At 46.5% G+C, this 17,777-nt stretch overlaps 1 protein-coding gene and 1 long non-coding RNA gene across 2 annotated transcripts; one reads left to right on the forward strand and one right to left on the reverse strand.

Moving 5' to 3' along the window:
• The first annotated feature begins 1,199 nt into the window (after window positions 1-1,199).
• Window positions 1,200-9,313, forward strand: LOC143831564 (cholinesterase-like). The gene is made up of 5 exons (XM_077324649.1): window positions 1,200-1,344; window positions 4,188-5,664; window positions 6,463-6,611; window positions 7,996-8,080; window positions 8,245-9,313. Exons 2-4 carry the CDS (start codon window positions 4,196-4,198, stop codon window positions 8,058-8,060), a joined length of 1,683 nt encoding a protein of 560 aa, XP_077180764.1. The 5' UTR covers window positions 1,200-1,344; window positions 4,188-4,195; the 3' UTR covers window positions 8,061-8,080; window positions 8,245-9,313.
• Window positions 9,314-12,271: 2,958 nt separating this feature from the next.
• LOC143831565 (uncharacterized) lies at window positions 12,272-17,317 on the reverse strand. The gene is made up of 3 exons (XR_013228916.1): window positions 17,054-17,317; window positions 15,082-15,201; window positions 12,272-12,498 (listed from the first exon to the last, which is right to left on the reverse strand). It is a non-coding gene; the product is annotated as an uncharacterized LOC143831565 (long non-coding RNA).
• Between the last annotated feature and the right edge of the window lie 460 nt (window positions 17,318-17,777).

The following is a 17,777-nucleotide window of genomic DNA, read 5'->3' on the forward strand; positions in this document are numbered from 1 at the left end:
TTTTAAAGCCTAAAATTAACTTAAACTGTAATTTAATTCATGTTTTACTTTATACTTCCAACTTGCTTGTAATTATTGTTTTAACTTTAATATTATTATTATTAACCATGATACCATGCTAGCTCACCTATCAAGATGCAGGGTAGTCAGGTCCCCCTGGCCACTGGTAGGAGCCAAGGTGATGGGTAGGATCATTATCTCCAGGGTCTAGTCTGCACACAATAGATAATGCACTTTCAATGCACTTTCGTAGTAGATTTTCCTGTTCTGCACAGGAAAATCCAGCTGCCAAAGCACATTGAAAGTGCATTATCCTATGTGTGCAGACTAGGCCCAGGTTAGAAAGCTCCTGGAGATTTGAGGTGGAGTCTTCAGAGGACAGGGAGGGACCTCAGTCCTTCCTCAGACCACCATCCCTTTTCTCCAGGGGAACTGCTCTCCGTAGTCTGGAGATGAGCTGCAATTTGAGAGGGCCCCCAGTTACCGCCTGTAGGCGGGCATCCCTATCAAGATAGCGAATGAGATGGTGTAACGACTCAAAAGTAATAGCCAATAGTACTCAGTTAAGCCCCGGCTGAGTTGCAAGTGCTAAGTCCAAGATAGAGCCACTGATTCCTCAAGACTGAAGCCCCAAGAACAGAATCAACATGGCTGAATGTCATACAGTCAGTACATCGAATGTCCCTTTCTTCAATGTTTTGTTGATTTATTTGTAAAGAAGGGATAACCGGAATGCGTTTCTAGATACAATTCTCATTTTCAAAGTAGGAACTTCCTTCCATGGTTTCCCCCTCATTGTTGGTTAGTATTCGTTAATTGTACGAATAATTATCTTCTCGTATCACATAGACCAGGGGTAGTCAACCTGTGGTCCTCCAGATGTCCATGGACTACCATTCCCATGAGCCCCTGCCAGCATTTGCTGGCAGGGGCTCATGGGAATGGTAGTCCATGGACATCTGGAGGACCACAGGCTGACTACCCCTGACATAGACAACAGCTCAAACAGTACCGGGGTCTAGTAACCTCTAGTGTTGCAAGTGCCTACAGTCGGCGATCCTTGTATTTCCATGTGGTCCAAAGCCAGGAAGATTTGCATACACGTGGCCTATTTTTGCCTACAGCGTTTCTCATTCTGTGCAAAAAAGCAAGGCCTCTTTGGACCCTGGCACGAACTCTTGCCCTGCCAAGAGAAGCGGCCTCCTCCCTTTGAACAGGCAGAGCCCGGGTGGTCATTGCCTTTGACATACATTACATTACATACACAATCCTTGCTCAAGCGACACGTAGGTTTCCTTTGGTCTGAGCGGTGAGAGGCATTATGTCCATCTGGACTTAAAAGAGGTGAGTCTGCCATGGACAGAAAAAGCAGGGGTTTCTCTAAGCGGAGACTGGATCTGAGCGTCTGGTCATTTGGGGGAATGGTGGAAGAGCCAACACCAGAACGAGGATAAGGAACGTTGTACTACGGATTCTTACCTACTGTGCAATCTTATGTAGAGTTACTCTGAACAAGATTCCGGTTGCTACATTGTTTGGGAGTTGTGAAAGTGTCCAAATGTGTAATCTATTAGAGGTGGGGGGGGTTTGGTTTTTTAAAAGGAGTGGTAGATAACCGTGAATAGGGTTGCTGGCTCTGATAAGAAAAATCCTGGAGGTTTTGGGGGTGGAGCCTGAAGAGGGTGGGGTTTGGGGAGGGGAGGGACCTCGGTAGAGGACAATGCCATGGAGTCCATCCTCCAAATTAGCGATCCCCAACCTGTGGGCTGCGGACCACATGTGGTCCTTCGACTAATTGGAGGTGGGCCCCGAAGCACGCCTTCTCCCCCCCCAGCCCTTTACTTCACCCCCCCCCAGCCCTTTATAACACACTTCATTGTTGTGGTGTGTCTGTATCTTATTTTGAAGGGATGTTTAAAAATTACCATAGCGATCAGAGAGCGTTAGGGCAGTGGTTGAGAGTAGAGGAGTAAAATACCCCCCCTCCACCGGGCCTCAGTAAAAAGCGTTGAGTGGTCCCCGGTGAGTGGTCCCCGGTGTTGAGTGGTCCCCGGTGATAAAAAGGTTGGGGACCACTGCTCCAAATCATCCATTTTCTCCAGGGGATATAATCTCTGTTTTTCGGAGATCAACTATGATAGCAGGAGACAATGGTAACTCTATCAGTGGCTTGGCCACGTAAAAGCTCAATATTTGGACCAAGAAAGTTGGATTATACTGTGGAGCTAGTATCAGTGACCATAAGAGGTATATAAGGGGAGGCCATTGCAAGATGCTTTGAGACTTCTTCGGGCAGTGAAAACCAGGGTATAAAAACCAACTGTTCTTTATTTTGGTTATGAAAAACTATTGCCCCAAGTGCCTTTGGAAAACTTCTCTCTAGCCAAGAGATTATTACAATGCTGGCCAAGGGGATTCAAATCTAATTCTGATAAGATCTGAGAAGCCAGACAGGGCAAGGATCTGACACAACAGCAGTTTCCCCTAGCCCACATTGGGGAATTCCTGGAATTCTGGGGCTGGAGTCTGGAAGGAGCAGGATTTGAAGAGGGACCTCAGTGGTGTACAATGCCATAGAGTCCACCCTACAAAGCGACCTTTCTCCAGGGGAACTGATTCAGTTGTAATTTTGTGAGACCTCCAGACCCCACCTGGAGGTTGGCAACCTTATATGGAAGGCCCCTGGTTCCGTGATTGGCTTCTCCAGTAAAGAAAAAGGATCAGACAGAAGGTGATGGGAAGGCTTAGGGCCCAGAGAGGCTGGAAAGCTGTCGTTGGACAAAACACACAGTCCTGACTTCAATAGATCAATGGGCTGCTTCAAAAGAAAGCAACTTCATATGCACAAAATGTGTACATGATGATGGTCCCAAATGAATTTCATGAGCATTTGATGGTTTTGTCATTCTCAGTTTTGGGATGTTAGCAAAAGTTGGGGAAATAAAATTCATCCTTCATAAAATATGAGGCACGTTCAGTAACGTGTGTAGCAGAAGTGAGGAAGATTGCAAACTGAAGAAGACTGGAGAGACCCTGGCTCCCCAGAGGCAGAGCTTCTGCTTGGCATGTACAAGGTTCCAGGTTCAATCCCCAGCATCTCCGGTTAAAAGAATCATATAGCAAGCCATATGAAAAACCTCAACCTGAGATCCTGGAGAACTGCTGCCCAACTTAGTAGACAACTTTGATGGTCCAAAGATCTGATTCAGTAGAAGGTATATGATGAAGGGAGCCCATCATGAAAGCAGGGCTGCCATACAGATTGAACAGCTGACGTTATCAAGAACAAGGAATCTGTAGTTTCGTTGTGAAACGTCTTCAGCTTTGTAATAATTGCTCACTGACAACAACAAAAAATCAAACGGAGGGCAAGGGCTCTTTAAAACACCTCTATTCTATTTTCGAGAGACCTTGCACTGCTTGAATTGTTTGGTCACGTGCAATTATTACAAAACTGAAGAAGTTTCACAAAGAAACTAGAGATTAGCTGGGAATCTGGTCTGATGACATTCGAGATTCTGAAGATGAGAACTTTTCTCGATGCTAAATATTTACCCCTAGTAGGAACACAGGAATTCTTCTGTTAAGATTTATTGATCCACTTGTCTGCCCCCCCCTGTAATTATCCTCCCATTTGTATTTCCATCTTGTTATCTTGATCACCAAGAACAAGGCAGCTTCCTTAAACACATGCCTAGGTTGGTGGGGCAGTGGCGCTAAATGAAAAGTTTTCTTTTAAGTAAGTGTGATTAGGGTTGAGCGGCATATCACAAGGCACTGACTATGTGTATAGACAGTACACCAGTCACTCCATGCAATAATCTGTATTTTTGTATTTAGAACTCAGCACTCTCAGCTCAGTTTCTGCCACAGCCACCATGGCCAGGTACCTGGGCTAATGTGCATTTAGTTGCTGCATGTGTGGACATTCCACCCGCGCATCCACCATTGAATGGACCGTCCAGATAGGCATTGCACAGTCTCATGCTCATGGATTGACATTAGAGGAAGGAAATTAGAAGCCCAATGAACTGTTCTTTGATGAGGGACTTTGAGCTTCCTCCCGTTTCCCTACAAACAGTTAATTGCTGGGATTTTAGAAAGAGGCTTTGTGTGCACGCTGCACAGCATTGGATCAGAGCCGAGATGCATTTTATGTAACCGCTCTGGGGGCTTGTTTATTTCAGCGGCCGCAATGCTCAGCCTTGTCCCTTCGTCCTCATGCCTTGTCGTCCTCCTCTCCCTGCTGAGGACCAGTTTTGCCAGCGAAGAGGATGCTGTGATTGTCACCAGCACTGGACCTCTTAAGGGCAAGCGGCTTCAGGTTGGTTCTGGTTCAGTGACTGCTTACCTGGGCATCCCCTATGCAGAACCTCCAGTGGGGATATTGCGGTTCCAGAAGCCCCAGCCACGTCAGCCATGGAGCTGTGTGTTGGAGGCCACCAGCTTTGGCAGCTCATGCCATCAGAAAACTAATTATTCCTTGCCTTATTCCAACATGTGGGTCGCCAGTGCCCCGTTCTCAGAGGATTGCTTGTCTCTCAACATCTGGGTGTCGTACCCTCCACCAGCCACACCAGCTCCTGTCCTCGCCTGGATCCACGGAGGGGGATATATTGCTGGGGCTGGTTCTCTGGAATTAAATAATGGAGCGCTGTTAGCAGCTACAGAGAAGATCATTGTGGCCTCCATGAACTACCGCTTGGGGGTTCTGGGTTTCCTCTACTTGCCACCAGCTGCCCCAGGAAACATGGGCTTGTGGGACCAACAGCTGGCCATGAAGTGGTTGAAGGAGAATGCAGCTGTCTTTGGTGGCGATCCAGCCAAGTTGACTCTCTTTGGCCACAGTGCTGGAGCAGCCTCGGTGGGGTTCCACCTCCTGTCACCGACAAGCCAGCCCCTTTTTGCTCGGGCTGTGCTACAAAGTGGAGCTCCCAATGCCCCCTGGGCATGGAAGGAACCTAAGATGCTCAAAAGGGATACCGTGTTGATTGGTCACCTACTGGGCTGCACCAATGAAACCCACAGGGATGTCGTGGGCTGCCTGCAGAGAGTGGAAATCAAAGCGAATAGATTTAATAAGTTCAATTATCTCTTCTCACCCACTGTTGACGGTGATTTCCTTCCTGAAGAGCCACAGAAGCTCCTGGAGAATGGGTCGATTCCAGCCAAATCGCTTCTCACTGGCATCACGAGTGATGATGGCTCTACCTATGTGTTATATTCTGTTTCTAGGGCCCAAGAAACCGATGGCTTACTGACCTGGGACCAGCTCCTGAGCGGGGTGATGTCCACAGTGCAAAGGCGCATTTTAAACAAGGCCAAAGCTGTTGTGGAGACCTACCTTGAAGGTGGTCATGGGCCAGAACAGTACCGTCGGGCTTTGGCCCAGATCTCAAAAGACTACTTTTTTTTGTGCCCACTGGTTGAAGCAGCTGCCAAGATAGCAGAAGCAAGGAATCCGGTGTATGTCTACTCCTTCGACCACCACCTCTCTGGCTTCATCTGGCATGAGTGGATGGGGGCAGCCCATGGAGCTGAGTTGCCCTATCTGTTTGGAACCGTGTCAACATTACCGGGAAGAGCTAACCAATCCTTGACTGAGGCCGAGGCTGCACTGAGTCGCAAAATGATGCGGTACTGGGCAGAATTCGCCAGAAATGGGTAAGATATTGAACACCGCTCTCCACCCCTATATTTTATAGACTGGATTTCGAGCATAGCATGGGACACAAATGACTCCAGTAAGGGCCCTTCAGGGCAACTGAGAAACAAAGGTTTCCCCCATAAGGTCTTCCTTGGTGGCCTCCCTTCCAAGTTCTGACCCTGCTTAGCTTCTCAGATCTGATGAGCTGAGGCTATACCATGCCTTGGCTGAAGCTGAGGCTGAGGCTGATGAGCTGAGGCTATACCACCCTTGGGACGTGACGGCTTTGTTCCAAAACACAGGAGCCCTTTGGCATTAGGTTGTTTTACCGTCAGCAGTCCTTCAGGGTCATCACAAGAACATTCCTTTAAACGATTGGCTTTGTTCTTGTGGTGCAGGGGTGAAAGGGACTGTATCCCATGTGCTGTTGCTTTGCAATCATTATAAAGAAATTAGAGGCGATGTAATTGGTCCACTCTTTGTCATGACATCAGGCCATTCAGGTGAACAGTTTGAATCAATACCCTTTCTTCATCTTGAAATGTCCGTGTGGCCATCTTTTTCAAAATAGCCTCTGAGGTAGGATCCAGGTGGTGAAAGAACTGTGTAAGCTAACATGTACAGTTGCTTTGTTTTGTTTTAACAGTGGTGTAACTGAAGGGTCTATCAACTATATGATAAATGTCATGGTAAGTCTCCAGAAGAGCAATCCAAGATTGTTGTGAGTTGGTTAATTTATTTTGAAATATCTGTCCTTCTAATCTCTGTGCTAAGAACCTTGTGGATGGATGGCAATTTCTTTGCTTCTTCTGCAGGAATCCCAGTGAGTCTACTAGCAGTGAGGTACAGTGGCCACTCTACAATGCCACAGAGCAGAACTTCTTTCGGATTAGCATAGAGGTCCCTCAAGTGTTGCAGACGTCACCTTCTCAGCACTGCGATTTCCTGGCAAGGCAGTACCTGAGTGAGTTCAAGTCCTTGATGTTGAATAGGCACAAACTATAGTGGTGACTTGAAGTCTCATTACCCTTCCCACCACCACCATCCCTGTGGGTCAAGTCAGCACACTGAAGGGCTGTTCCACATATCCCAGCCCTGGTGAGGTGGCAGGCCCACAACTCATGGTCGATTGCATCAAATGCGGCCGATGGATCTAACATCTCAAGGATGGTTGAACTGCCTCTATCCCCCTGGTGCCATCTCTACCCCATAGCCAGGACAGAAGCCCGGCTAATATGGCTTGAGCACCAAAGCTTCATCCAAGAATGCCAGGAACTGGTCTGCGGGAGCCCTTTCAACAACCTTGCCCAGAAACACAAGATGCCAGACTGGACAGTAGTTGGCAAGGTCCCGTGGATCCAGCAATGTTTTTTTCAGTAGAGGGTGGACCACCATCCCATTCAGTGCCCATGGGGACTCCCTGAATGGCAGGGAGAAGTTGATAATATCCCTGAGGGGGCCTCCTATCCGTTGGTCATTCAGTTTGAGTAACCAGGACAGGCAGGGATCAAAGGGGCAGGTGGTCACCCTCACCTACCCCAGCAACTCATCATTCGGTTAAAGAGAGTCTCCTGAAGCCATCAAAAGTTATCCCCCTAGATGGCCATGGAGCCTCCAGTTCCCTTTCTGTATCAAAGGTGGCAGGTAGGTCACAGTGGAGTGACAAAACCTAAAACAAATCATTGGATAAATAGCATTGTTGTACAGCCTTCTTTCTTTAGGAAAGGTGGATAGGGAGCCCACAAGGTGTGGTGGTTAAAGTGTTGGCTGAATTCGATTTCCATTTTGATTTTGCACGCTTTAAATTTTCCCTTTGCAACAAGCATGATTGATCCATAGTGACCCTACCTTTCCCCTGCGATATCCTGGAGTGGATATAAGCCTCAATATTTCAAAAACTGCCATGAGTGCAGATCCCTGGTCTTTGCAAATTAACTCTGCCTGTGCCTCGTGCCTCCAATGCTGTAGCAAAGAAGTCTTCCCTGACTGGCCAGGGCATCAGTTCAAAGTCTGCCTGGTGGTTCCCAGTTGCAAGGCTTATCTTAAAATGACTGCAGAAGCCCTAACTTCTCCCAGGAGAGATTTGCCTCTTGGTTTTTTCTCCCTTCTTTGCTGTCTCCAATCCTCTCCCCCACCCCTCATTCAAAAAAAGAAGCTCCTACTGTGCTTGGCTCTCCACCCCCCATTTTGAGCTTCCACAATCGAGTGCAGAACACTTTCTTTTTCAATGGGGAAGACCCGAGTTCAAATCGATCTGAATTCAGCAGGATCCACAACAGAATAAACAGAGTAAGTGCAGAATCAACCCTGGTCTATTTTTCTTTCTTTTTTCTTTCTATTTTTTGAAGATGTACCCTCAGGAGTCTCTTTTTCATCAGGCCCAGAAGATGGGAAGAATGAGACTAGAACTTAATCGAGAATACTGTGATTGTGGTAAGTTGTATTTTCAAGTGTAAGTTTTTTTAGGATCACAGCCTCACTAGTATATATGGGCCAGTTTTTAAAGCTTATGTTCATGGTATGCTTCTAATATCTGGCATAGTCTTGCCCTAACACTGAGTTCCTGTGTCCTGTTGTGATTTGTGTTCTTCCTCTAGACTACATTATTAAAAAGTGGTCTGAAGACACCTAAGCAACACTTGAATGGAACACCATCCAAGAACTCCAATGATCTGGGCTCTTTAGAGAAAGAAAAGGATGAAAATAAGACACGTGCTTCAGGAATTTATGAGAAGAAAAGTGCTTTCTCACCCACAGTACCTTTCAGATGTTTCTGCTCCAACCCATTTCATGGAATCATTGACACTTAGTTTAAAGATTACTTTACATCGCTAGTATGACATCACATGTCTGGTCATATCTTCCTTCTTTGGTCTTTTCTGCACAAATAACTTACTGCAGATTTTCCGAGCAGTCAAGCCTTTAAACTTGATTTTTGGATTCTGTGCCTGACTTTATGTATCATCTCTCCAGCAGTAGTGTAAAGTAAGTGCCTTCCATTTAAATCCTCCTGGTTCAGTTCCTTGAATGAAAGAGAACACAAAGGAATGCAGGCTAAGGAAAAGAATTTGTCCTGAAACTGACAAAATGTTTTTGAAACTGACTGGCAGGTTTTCATTTTTTTAAAAAACAAAAACCTTTGGACATTGGGCCCCTGACAAGGGGTTCACAAATCCAATTGTTCACTCAGAGGCAGTGTAAGTTTTAAGACAATTTTACTGTGTCATGGCCAAACATATCTTCCCTAACTACAGGAGTTATAAAGGATTCTCCTTGGCTCCTTCTCCAATATGCCTTACACCTAGGGGTGTATATTTGGCTCAGCTAAAAACCCTGAATCATTGCTGATTTTGGTTCCTTCCCCCCAAGTTTTTAGTTGATTCTCTAGTTTAATTAAGGGCCCAAATTGCAAACCTTGAATTGATTCAATATAATACTGGCCTTAGATGGACAAAGCTCTCCCATACCTGCGAGCTGAAGGCTATTATTATATGCCTAGAATTTTGATTACAACTTGGAGTTGGTGGAAATATTGAAATCTTCTAGGATAAGTTTCAAAATCACAGGAGGAAACAACCACGGGTGAAAGGTCTACTTTGAAAATGGAACAAAATGTAGAGTCCATTCTGGTTGTTTCATTTATCATTACAATAGAGATTATATAAATATATTGTTAACTGATTTTGATAGCCTGGGACAGGTTCTCTCATTTTCTGTTAGGATATTTATTTAGAACATCCTGCATCTGGCCAGCTCACTAAATCTGTCATTTTAAAATGTGAGTTGGTAAATCCCCAAAAGTGGATTCACCAAGCTAAAAAGCGCTATCCTCTGGTGCGGTGGTCCCCAACCTTTTTATCTCCAGGGACCACTCAGGGTTGGGGATCGCTACTCTGGTGGACAACCAGCAGGCCATCCGCACAAGAAATATATGGAGGCGAAGAAACCAATGTCCCACCTGCCTCCAATGTCCCATCCACCTCCAATGTCCAACCTAGCACCTGCCTCCCTCTCTCCTCTTCCTGGGAAGGGATGGGAAGTTCTTTTTAAAAATGGAGAACCGCTTGGAGCAATGAATAGGCAGACATGCATCTCGGCTGTCATTGCTCATGCCTTGTTTATGGCTGGCTTCCCTGGGCTGGCTGCTGGATGAGGGGGGGACTTGGGCACACCAGTGGTGCTCAGTATGGGTGGGTGTCTGGGAGGCTGCCCTGCAGTCTTTGGCGGCGGGGGGGGGGGCGATACAGCTGGACTGCAGTCAGGCTGCTGGCCACCCCTTTCTGCTGTTGTATGAAATGGCAGTGCTGGGTGAAGGGCACGGGTGGGCGGTGGGTGGGTGTCTGGTGGCAAGAGTGGCTTGAGCACCTATGCTCCAGGATGTTGAAGAGCCACTCCAGGCAGGGCTGGCAGGGCGAGCTTTTTGTTGTTGCCATGCCTGGGCATGCACAGTGTGGCAGAGCGGCAGGAGAAGGTGGCGGAGATGGTGGCGGCGAAGGAGGAGAAGAAATAGGCAGAGGCAGCAGGCAAGCAGAAGAGAGCGTAGAGGACAGCCCCAAGCTTGCCATTCCTGGCACAGGGAGGAAGGAGGCAGCAGCGGCAAGGAAGGAAGGGGAAGGAAGGAGGAAGAGAAGGAGTAGGAGAAGGAGTTTGACAGATTGCCCTGGAGGAGGAAGAGGGAAGAGGCAGGGAGAGAAACCCCCCTCCAGTGGTGGGTGCCTCGCCATGCCTCCTGCCCCGCCCCACCCAGTGCCCCCAACCTCTGACTCAAGGCATATGACTGGGCCAGCACTTCCCGGCCCCAAGTTTCCTCCTCGTCTGCAGCGTGGCTGGACCCCATAATCGCCTTAGCTGGATCAGGTAGGCCAGCCGGGGCTCACCCTTAGAATGTGACATCCCCCCCACCATAAGCAGCACTAGCAGCCTATAATTAATGTAGCGGGGGGGGGGGCGGTCGAAGGAGATTTAAATGCATACATGTATTTTTTTTTAAGTCACCAATCGCTGGAAGTTCATCTGTCAATCAGCCATGCTGGGAGGAGATTGGTTGGCTAAAGTAATTGACAGTGGCAGGCAGTCCAAAGCGCAACAAGACTGAAGTGTGTTGCTCTCTCTTCTTGCATTTGAGTGGAGTGCAAGACGCGCAAAAATATTTGAGACTGCTCAAGAGGTGTGGAGTGCTGGTGAGTCGCAATTATTTCTTGCACTTTGCCATACAGCAGGCTTCACCAGATAACGCCCAGTGTCTGGAAAAGCTCTCAATATGATCAGACAGCGTGATGCAGTGGTAAAGAAGGCAAATGCAGTCTTGGGCTGTGCCAACAGAAATATCACATCACAATCGCAAGATGTCATAGTCTCGCTGTATATTGCATTGGTCAGATCCCACCTGGAGTACTGAGTGCAGCTCTGGAGTCCTCAATTCAAAGACTAAGTGGATAAAAGTAAGAGGGTTCAGAGGAGAGTAACGAGGATTGGGGAACTGGAATAGTTATTTGACAGAGTGTTTTGGGAAGTAGCATGACTCCCAATTCAGGCCAAATGAAGGGGGACAAATATTATAGGGTGAGAAGAAGGATCCTTGCCCAGCTAAAGGGAGAAAATTGGTTGAGGATTTCCTTGTATTGTTGTAGAAAGAAATATGATTCAGACATCTCAGAAGTTAGAGGGAAGCTGTTGATTCTAGGGAAATTAGGGTATTAGCAGAGGATACCTGCCTTCTAGAAAACCAGAGAAGTCCAGAGGAACTCAAAAGACAAAATAAACACGGCACTGGTCAGACCACACCTGGAGTACTGTGTGCAGTTCTGGAGGCCTCACTTCAAGAAGGACGTAGATAAAATTGAAAGGGTACAGAGGAGAGTGATGAAGATGATCTGGGGCCAAGGGACCAAGCCCTATGAAGATAGGTTGAGGGACTTGGGAATGTTCAGCCTGGAGAAAAGGAGGTTGAGAGGGGACATGATAGAACTCTTTAAGTATTTGAAAGGTTGTCACTTGGAGGAGGGCAGGATGCTGTTCCCATTGGCTGCAGAGGAGAGGACACACAGTAATGGGTTTAAACTACAAGTACAACGATATAGGCTAGATATCAGGAAAAATTTTTTCACAGTCAGAGTAGTTCAGCAGTGGAATAGGCTGCCTAAGGAGGTGGTGAGCTCCCCCTCACTGGCAGTCTTCAAGCAAAGGTTGGATACACACTTTTCTTGGATGCTCTGGGCTGATCCTGCGTTGAGCAGGGGGTTGGACTAGATGGCCTGTATGGCCCCTTCCAACTCTATGATTCTATCAACACAGAAACAAAAGCCTCTCAGAGTAAAAACTCAGAAAGTAAAGAAGTTTCTATAAATCTCCAAAGCCTGTAATTAAGAATGGCAAACTGTATAATGTTACACCAAAGCTTGATCTCCACTTTCCATCTAACCCTTCCCTGCAGGTTAAATAGTTTTTGACTGGCTGGATTTAACATTGTTCCAGTGCTATTCAGAAAATATTTAAATAAAGAAGACTCCTACACCATCCCTTGTTGTTCCAGGGCTAAGCTAACAACAAAATCTGCCAATGACATGATAAGACAGTCAGCTTGATTAATTCCCGCAAAGAAACCACACTAAATGAGCAGCTCAGTCAGTGAGGGAACAACAATTTATTTTTGAAGGGAAAATAATACTTCAGAGTGTAAAAGTGTGCAGGGGCCCCATCACAGAGGCAGAGCCACTTCTATCTGTTGCAAAAGTCTGACGTTCCGCAACACGTAGGGATGATGTCCTCGTCGGGCAGAATGGCCTTAACATTTTTCTTGCAAACATTCGCTGAGGCAGTACAGCCATGTACCTTGTAATTGGTCTCGCCTCCTGCAAGTAGATAAGAGAAAACCAAAGAACTGGAAGTCACAAGATCTTACAATATTATTGCCCGGCCCATTCAACACATTCTGAAAAATGAAGGAGGTAAGGTCTTGTGCGAAAGCCAGAATCACTGAGCAACACACGAGGCTTTTGGGAAGGGTGGGGGGGGGGGGAGGAGAATGCAGTGATTTTATCTTGCCTATCAACCACCTTGCGAAAAGGAAGTGCAGTGCTCAGATTCTGAAGAAGACGGAGGGAGAAGCAGAAGGGCACTGCTGTGAGTTGTCTGAAGCCCTGGAGAAAGGGGGCAAAGTAAGGATCACCCTTTCTCTCTCACTCTGGCAATCTCATGCAGGATAGCGGATCTGCTGTTTTGTAGGAGTGGAGTGGGCTGCAATACCTCCATGTTTGCTCTGGCTGTTCATTTGTAGTAATGCAGGTACTAAAAGAAATACTACATGACTCTAAGGTGTAGTTTGCACGGGGCTTTTTGCCCAGACCGAGTTTGAATGAATCCCGGCAGTCTACACTGAATTCGATTTTCATTCTGATTTTGGGCACTTTTAATTTCCCCTCTGCAACATGCCTGATTGATTCGTGGTGACCCTACCTTTCCCCTGTGATATCCTGGAGTGGATATAAGCCTCGATATTTGAAAAACTGGCATCAGGAAGAGTGCAGTTTTCCAGTTTTTGTGAATTAACTCCTTTCTCTGTGCCTGGTAACAAAGCAGTCTTCCCTGATTGGTCAGGGCATCAGTTCAAAGTTCCCGGTTGCAAGGCTTCTCTTAAAGTGTCTGCGCTCCAGAAGCCCTAACTTCTCTCAGCAGAGATTTGCCTCTTGTTATTTCCCTCCCCTCTGCTGTCTCCAATCATCTCCCCCCCTCCCTTGTTCAAGAAAACAAAGAAAGAAAAGAAAGAAAGAAAGAGTCCCCTGCTATGCTTGGCTCCCCTCCCCATTCTGAGCTTTCCCAAACCAGTGCAGAACACTTTCTGTTTCAGTTGGGGGGGGGGGGAGCCAGACATGAGTTCAAATCAATCTGAATTCAGCAGGATCCACAACGCAATAAACAAAGTAAGTACAGAATCAGCCCAGGACAAAAGCCCATTTCCATCTGCAGAATGGTTTCACTGATTTGCTGTTCACACTTTGAGCACATTACACAGTCTCCAGCATGGGTTCTCCATCTCCGCTGTATCAATATAATCATGAAAAGGTTTGTGGATTTGTATTTTTTTGCTACTGGGAATCAGCAGACCACTGCTTCCCAGTATTTGCAGGTTTCAGCCTCTGCCTTGTTCCCAAGGATGGAGCTCTTGTCCCACCATACCGATCTCGCTCTTTTCCACTGCTCCAGACAGACGAACGCTCTATCTCGATCTACCCCACAAGGCTGTTGTGTGGATGGCGCTCCTCCGACCAAGCTGCTCACCCTGCCACGACCCCTGTGAAAGGGTTGTTCGACCCCCAAAATGGTCCTGACCCCCAGGCTGAGAACCACTGCTCTAGAGAAATGCAGTGCAACAGATAAGAAAGCCTACAGTTTATGCTCACAAAGAACAAAAGCACCCTGTCCTGCAATGAGTTCCCCCCTTCTTTGCCCATTGCAAGCAAAGGACTTGGATTAGGGTAACTCCGTACAGGATGACAGCATTGGTGACTCACATTGGCCAGTGTCTATTGCCCTGCTGGTTTCAAACTGAGTGGAGCTCAGAACTGGATCACCTTCCATCTTAAAGAAGTCTCTGCCATTATTTGTTTTAAAGAGGGGAGGAAAAAAACACATTGCTATGAAACACAGAGAATAAACAGGAGAAAGTAAAGGGGAGAGAGAGAGAGAGACGAAGAAAGAATAATAATAGAAAAGAAGTAAAAAAAAAAGGTCAGATGTTTAGTTTAAAGGTGGTTCCAGGTTCTGGAAACGTTTAAAGATTACTGTCAGACTGCTATTGTGGTGCAGTGGTTTAGACACACGTCTCCACTGAACCATAAACTTCACTGTCTAATCTTAGATCAGTCTATCTGTCAACCTAACCTACCCAGCTTGGTGTAGTGATTAGGAGTACAGAATTCTAATCTGGCAAACTGAGTTTCATTCCGCGCTCCTCCACATGCAAGCAGCTGGGTGACCTTGGGCTCGCCACAGCACTGATAAAGCTCTTCTGACCGAGCACTAATATCAGGGCTCTCTCGGCCTCACCCACTTCACAGGGTGTCTGCTGTGAGGAGAGGAAAGGGAGGGCGATTGCAAGCTGCTTTGAGACTCCTTCAGGTAGAGAAAAGCGGCATATAAGAACCGACTCTTCTTCTTCTACCCGCACTGAGTTGCTGTGAAGTTTTTCAGCATGGGTGACTCACTGCCAGACTCTTTGCCCACTTTGAGGGACGAGAGGCCACTGCTGATTTTAACCGGTTTGTGCCAGTGACTTTTCAAATTAATTTAAAGCTAATTTTTAATACCGTTTTAACTTCTGTGTTAAACTTTTATGTTGTTTGCTGCCCTGAGCCAGCCTCCTGGATAGGATGGGATAGAAATAAAATGTATAAATTAAAAAAAAAAAAATCTCACATGTCTCATTTGTGACTTACTTCTTTTGACTAGCACAGTAAGGCACCTTTGTCCTGGTTTGGCCACACATGCAGTAGTTCTCGGGAGGCAGCCGACATGGGGGATATTCAGGTAACACTGCTTGCAAATCAGGCAACTGGCTACAAGATGAGATATAACAGAGATTGTGCACAAATAACTAATTTTCAGCAGGTATCATAGCTGAAAACAATTTTTTAAAAAACGTATTGCCTCCCATTCCATTCTCTTGTTATTACTTCATCTTAGCATTTATATGCTACTTTTCTTTCCATTGGGGACACAAAGCAGTTTACCATACAAAATGCAGCTGTCCTTGGTCTACTTCTTGTCTTTCTTTTGGGATTGCTCTTACTGCTTGAGGATCCACTAGTTCTCAGTGAGGGGATGGGAGGGGCTTGCTACCCCAGGATCCTCCTTGTCTCCGCTGACCTCTGCTATACGGCTCTCTGTGAACCGTCACCCACAACAGAAGACCCAGCCCCTTTTGAGCCCACAGGTGCCTTTGGAATTCTGACACACAAAATGGCTGCTGCAGGTGGCAGAGCCAGCCATAAAATGGCCACCACCAGATGCATAGGCAAACATGTAATGTCAGGGACGAAAGTCACGCAACACTCTAATTGTAACTTTCAACATTTCGGTCCGAAGCTCTGTTAAACAGGATACCTTTTAAAGTGAACACACGAGAACACTTAAATGTCTGGGGTATTATGACCATTGTATTGTAAATTGTATGGTAAATGAACACATTGTTTAAAATATTTTCTCGCCTACAAGTCTGTGGCTGCCAAACATTTTAAAAATCTGCACAGCCAACCAGATCTCCAGCTAAGGTGGGCAGGGTAATCCGGCAGAGGGTGGGAGGATAAGGAGCGGAGACCAGAGGGGCATGCGATGTCACCTGCATCCCTAAGGCCCTTCTAGGAAAAACCTTGAAGTGACCTAGGGTAGTTCTAGGAATTGCTAGGAACTGTATGGTAACTAAGATTTACCATGATTCCCTGAGCTACCCTACATAACTCGTAATGAGATGGGTCTCTTGTTCTTTTGGTTGCTGAAAACTAGCACGGAGCATGCCATTGGATAGTGTCCAGATTAAAATATCATAAATAAATAGCCCGGCCGGGGGGTGGGGGAGTTGACTGAGGAACCCTAGAACAATATATTGATATGGTGGTTGAATACTTACCAAACATTACAGATTAAATCTGTGGGTCCAGGATCATTGCTACAGCCTTGATCAACAACATTGTTGATCAAGATGGGTTCTCCATCTTTGGAAATTTTAAAGCAGAGGCTGGATAGCCATCTGACGGAGAGGCTGATTCTGTGAATGCTCAAGGGGGTGGCAGGTGACAGTGGATGAGCGAAAGGGTGGTGAGTGTCCTGCATTGTGCGAGGGGTTGGACTAGATGATCCAGAAGGTCCCTTCCAACTCTATGATTCTATGATTCTAACACCAAGGATTGTTTCACAGCACATGGATATATGGATATCTGAAGCTGTCTTCTATGGAATATGACCACTAGTCCTTCAAAGCTAAATATTGTCTAACCTAACTGGAAGTCAGGTCAAACAGAGAAAAGATCCTGGAAATGCCAGGGTTTGATTTTGCCCACAAAACACAGATTCCACCATTGAGCCTAGGTCCTTTCTCAGTCAACACATCTGCTCTTTAAAATAGTCACATACCTTGAGTATCTGAGCATAGATTCTATGTTAATTTTCCTCCTACCATCCCTGTTTCCCAGGAGCAGCATTTGGGGGGGGGGGGTCATTTTGGGCTGTAGTGGGGTGTGATGAACTCCTGTTCCACAGAGGGAAATACTGCAGGAGTCAACTTAGGTGAAAGTGATGAGGTTAAATATATAGTGGCCCTGAAAGGGGAAATTGGAGGGGTGGTGGTGTTATGTCTTGAGCAGATCTTGTCAAGTTTCTTTCAAAATTTCCATTCTTGAAGCTGGGACTTACCTGTGAATATGAGGCAAAACAGAACCCAGGCTGTGAGCAGAGGCTTGGTCATTCTGGAGTGGGCTGAAGTTCAAATGCTGTGAGAGATGGAGCTTCTTTGCTTTTATGACCTCACTTCATCTCCTCCTCCTCCTGGGTTTCCTCCTTCTTTCTAACTCATTTATGGCAAGTAAGCTCCCCCTTCAAAGTAGAACAGCTCCATTAAAGCCCAGCAGCATGTCAGGGACCGACAAGACTTTCGCGGCACAGGCTTTCAAGAATCAAAGCTCCCTTTGTTGGATACAAGCTTTGACTTTTGAAAGCTTCTACCCTGAAAAACCTGAAGGTCTCTAACATGTTGCTTGGCTCAAATCCAGCTCCTTGACTGCAGCTCAATGTAGCCTACTAAAAAAGACTGCTTTATGTCCGCCCCACGAAAAACCCCCAACTATGTATTTTCTCCCTTGTCTGGCGAATCATACTGCGTTTTCTTTTAATCATTAATTTACATGACATTTATGATTGCATGGTGTCTTTGAAAGTTGTGTTCTAAAACTGAACACATGGCTCCCACGTCCTTCCCAAGAGCACCCCCCCCCCAACAAGCATTCCCCAAAACCTTTTCCACCTTGGCTCCAGACTAGTAGAATGCGTTGCCAGTTAAGATCCAGGCCCTGATGGAGTTGTTGGTTCCACAGGGCCTGTAAAACGGCACTCTTCCCTCAGGACTATGGTTGAGGCCATG

This window comes from Paroedura picta, chromosome 3, assembly GCF_049243985.1.
Source record: "Paroedura picta isolate Pp20150507F chromosome 3, Ppicta_v3.0, whole genome shotgun sequence".
NCBI classification, from domain to species: Eukaryota; Metazoa; Chordata; class Lepidosauria; order Squamata; family Gekkonidae; genus Paroedura; species Paroedura picta.

Coding starts and splice junctions, on each gene's coding strand:
- LOC143831564 (XM_077324649.1), top strand. CDS start 4,196: ATGCTCAGCCTTGTCCCTTCGTCCTCATGCCTTGTCGTCCTCCTCTCC. Junction 5,665..6,462: donor GCAGAATTCGCCAGAAATGG/GTAAGATATTGA, acceptor CTTCTTCTGCAG/GAATCCCAGTGAGTCTACTA. Junction 6,612..7,995: donor CCTGGCAAGGCAGTACCTGA/GTGAGTTCAAGT, acceptor TATTTTTTGAAG/ATGTACCCTCAGGAGTCTCT.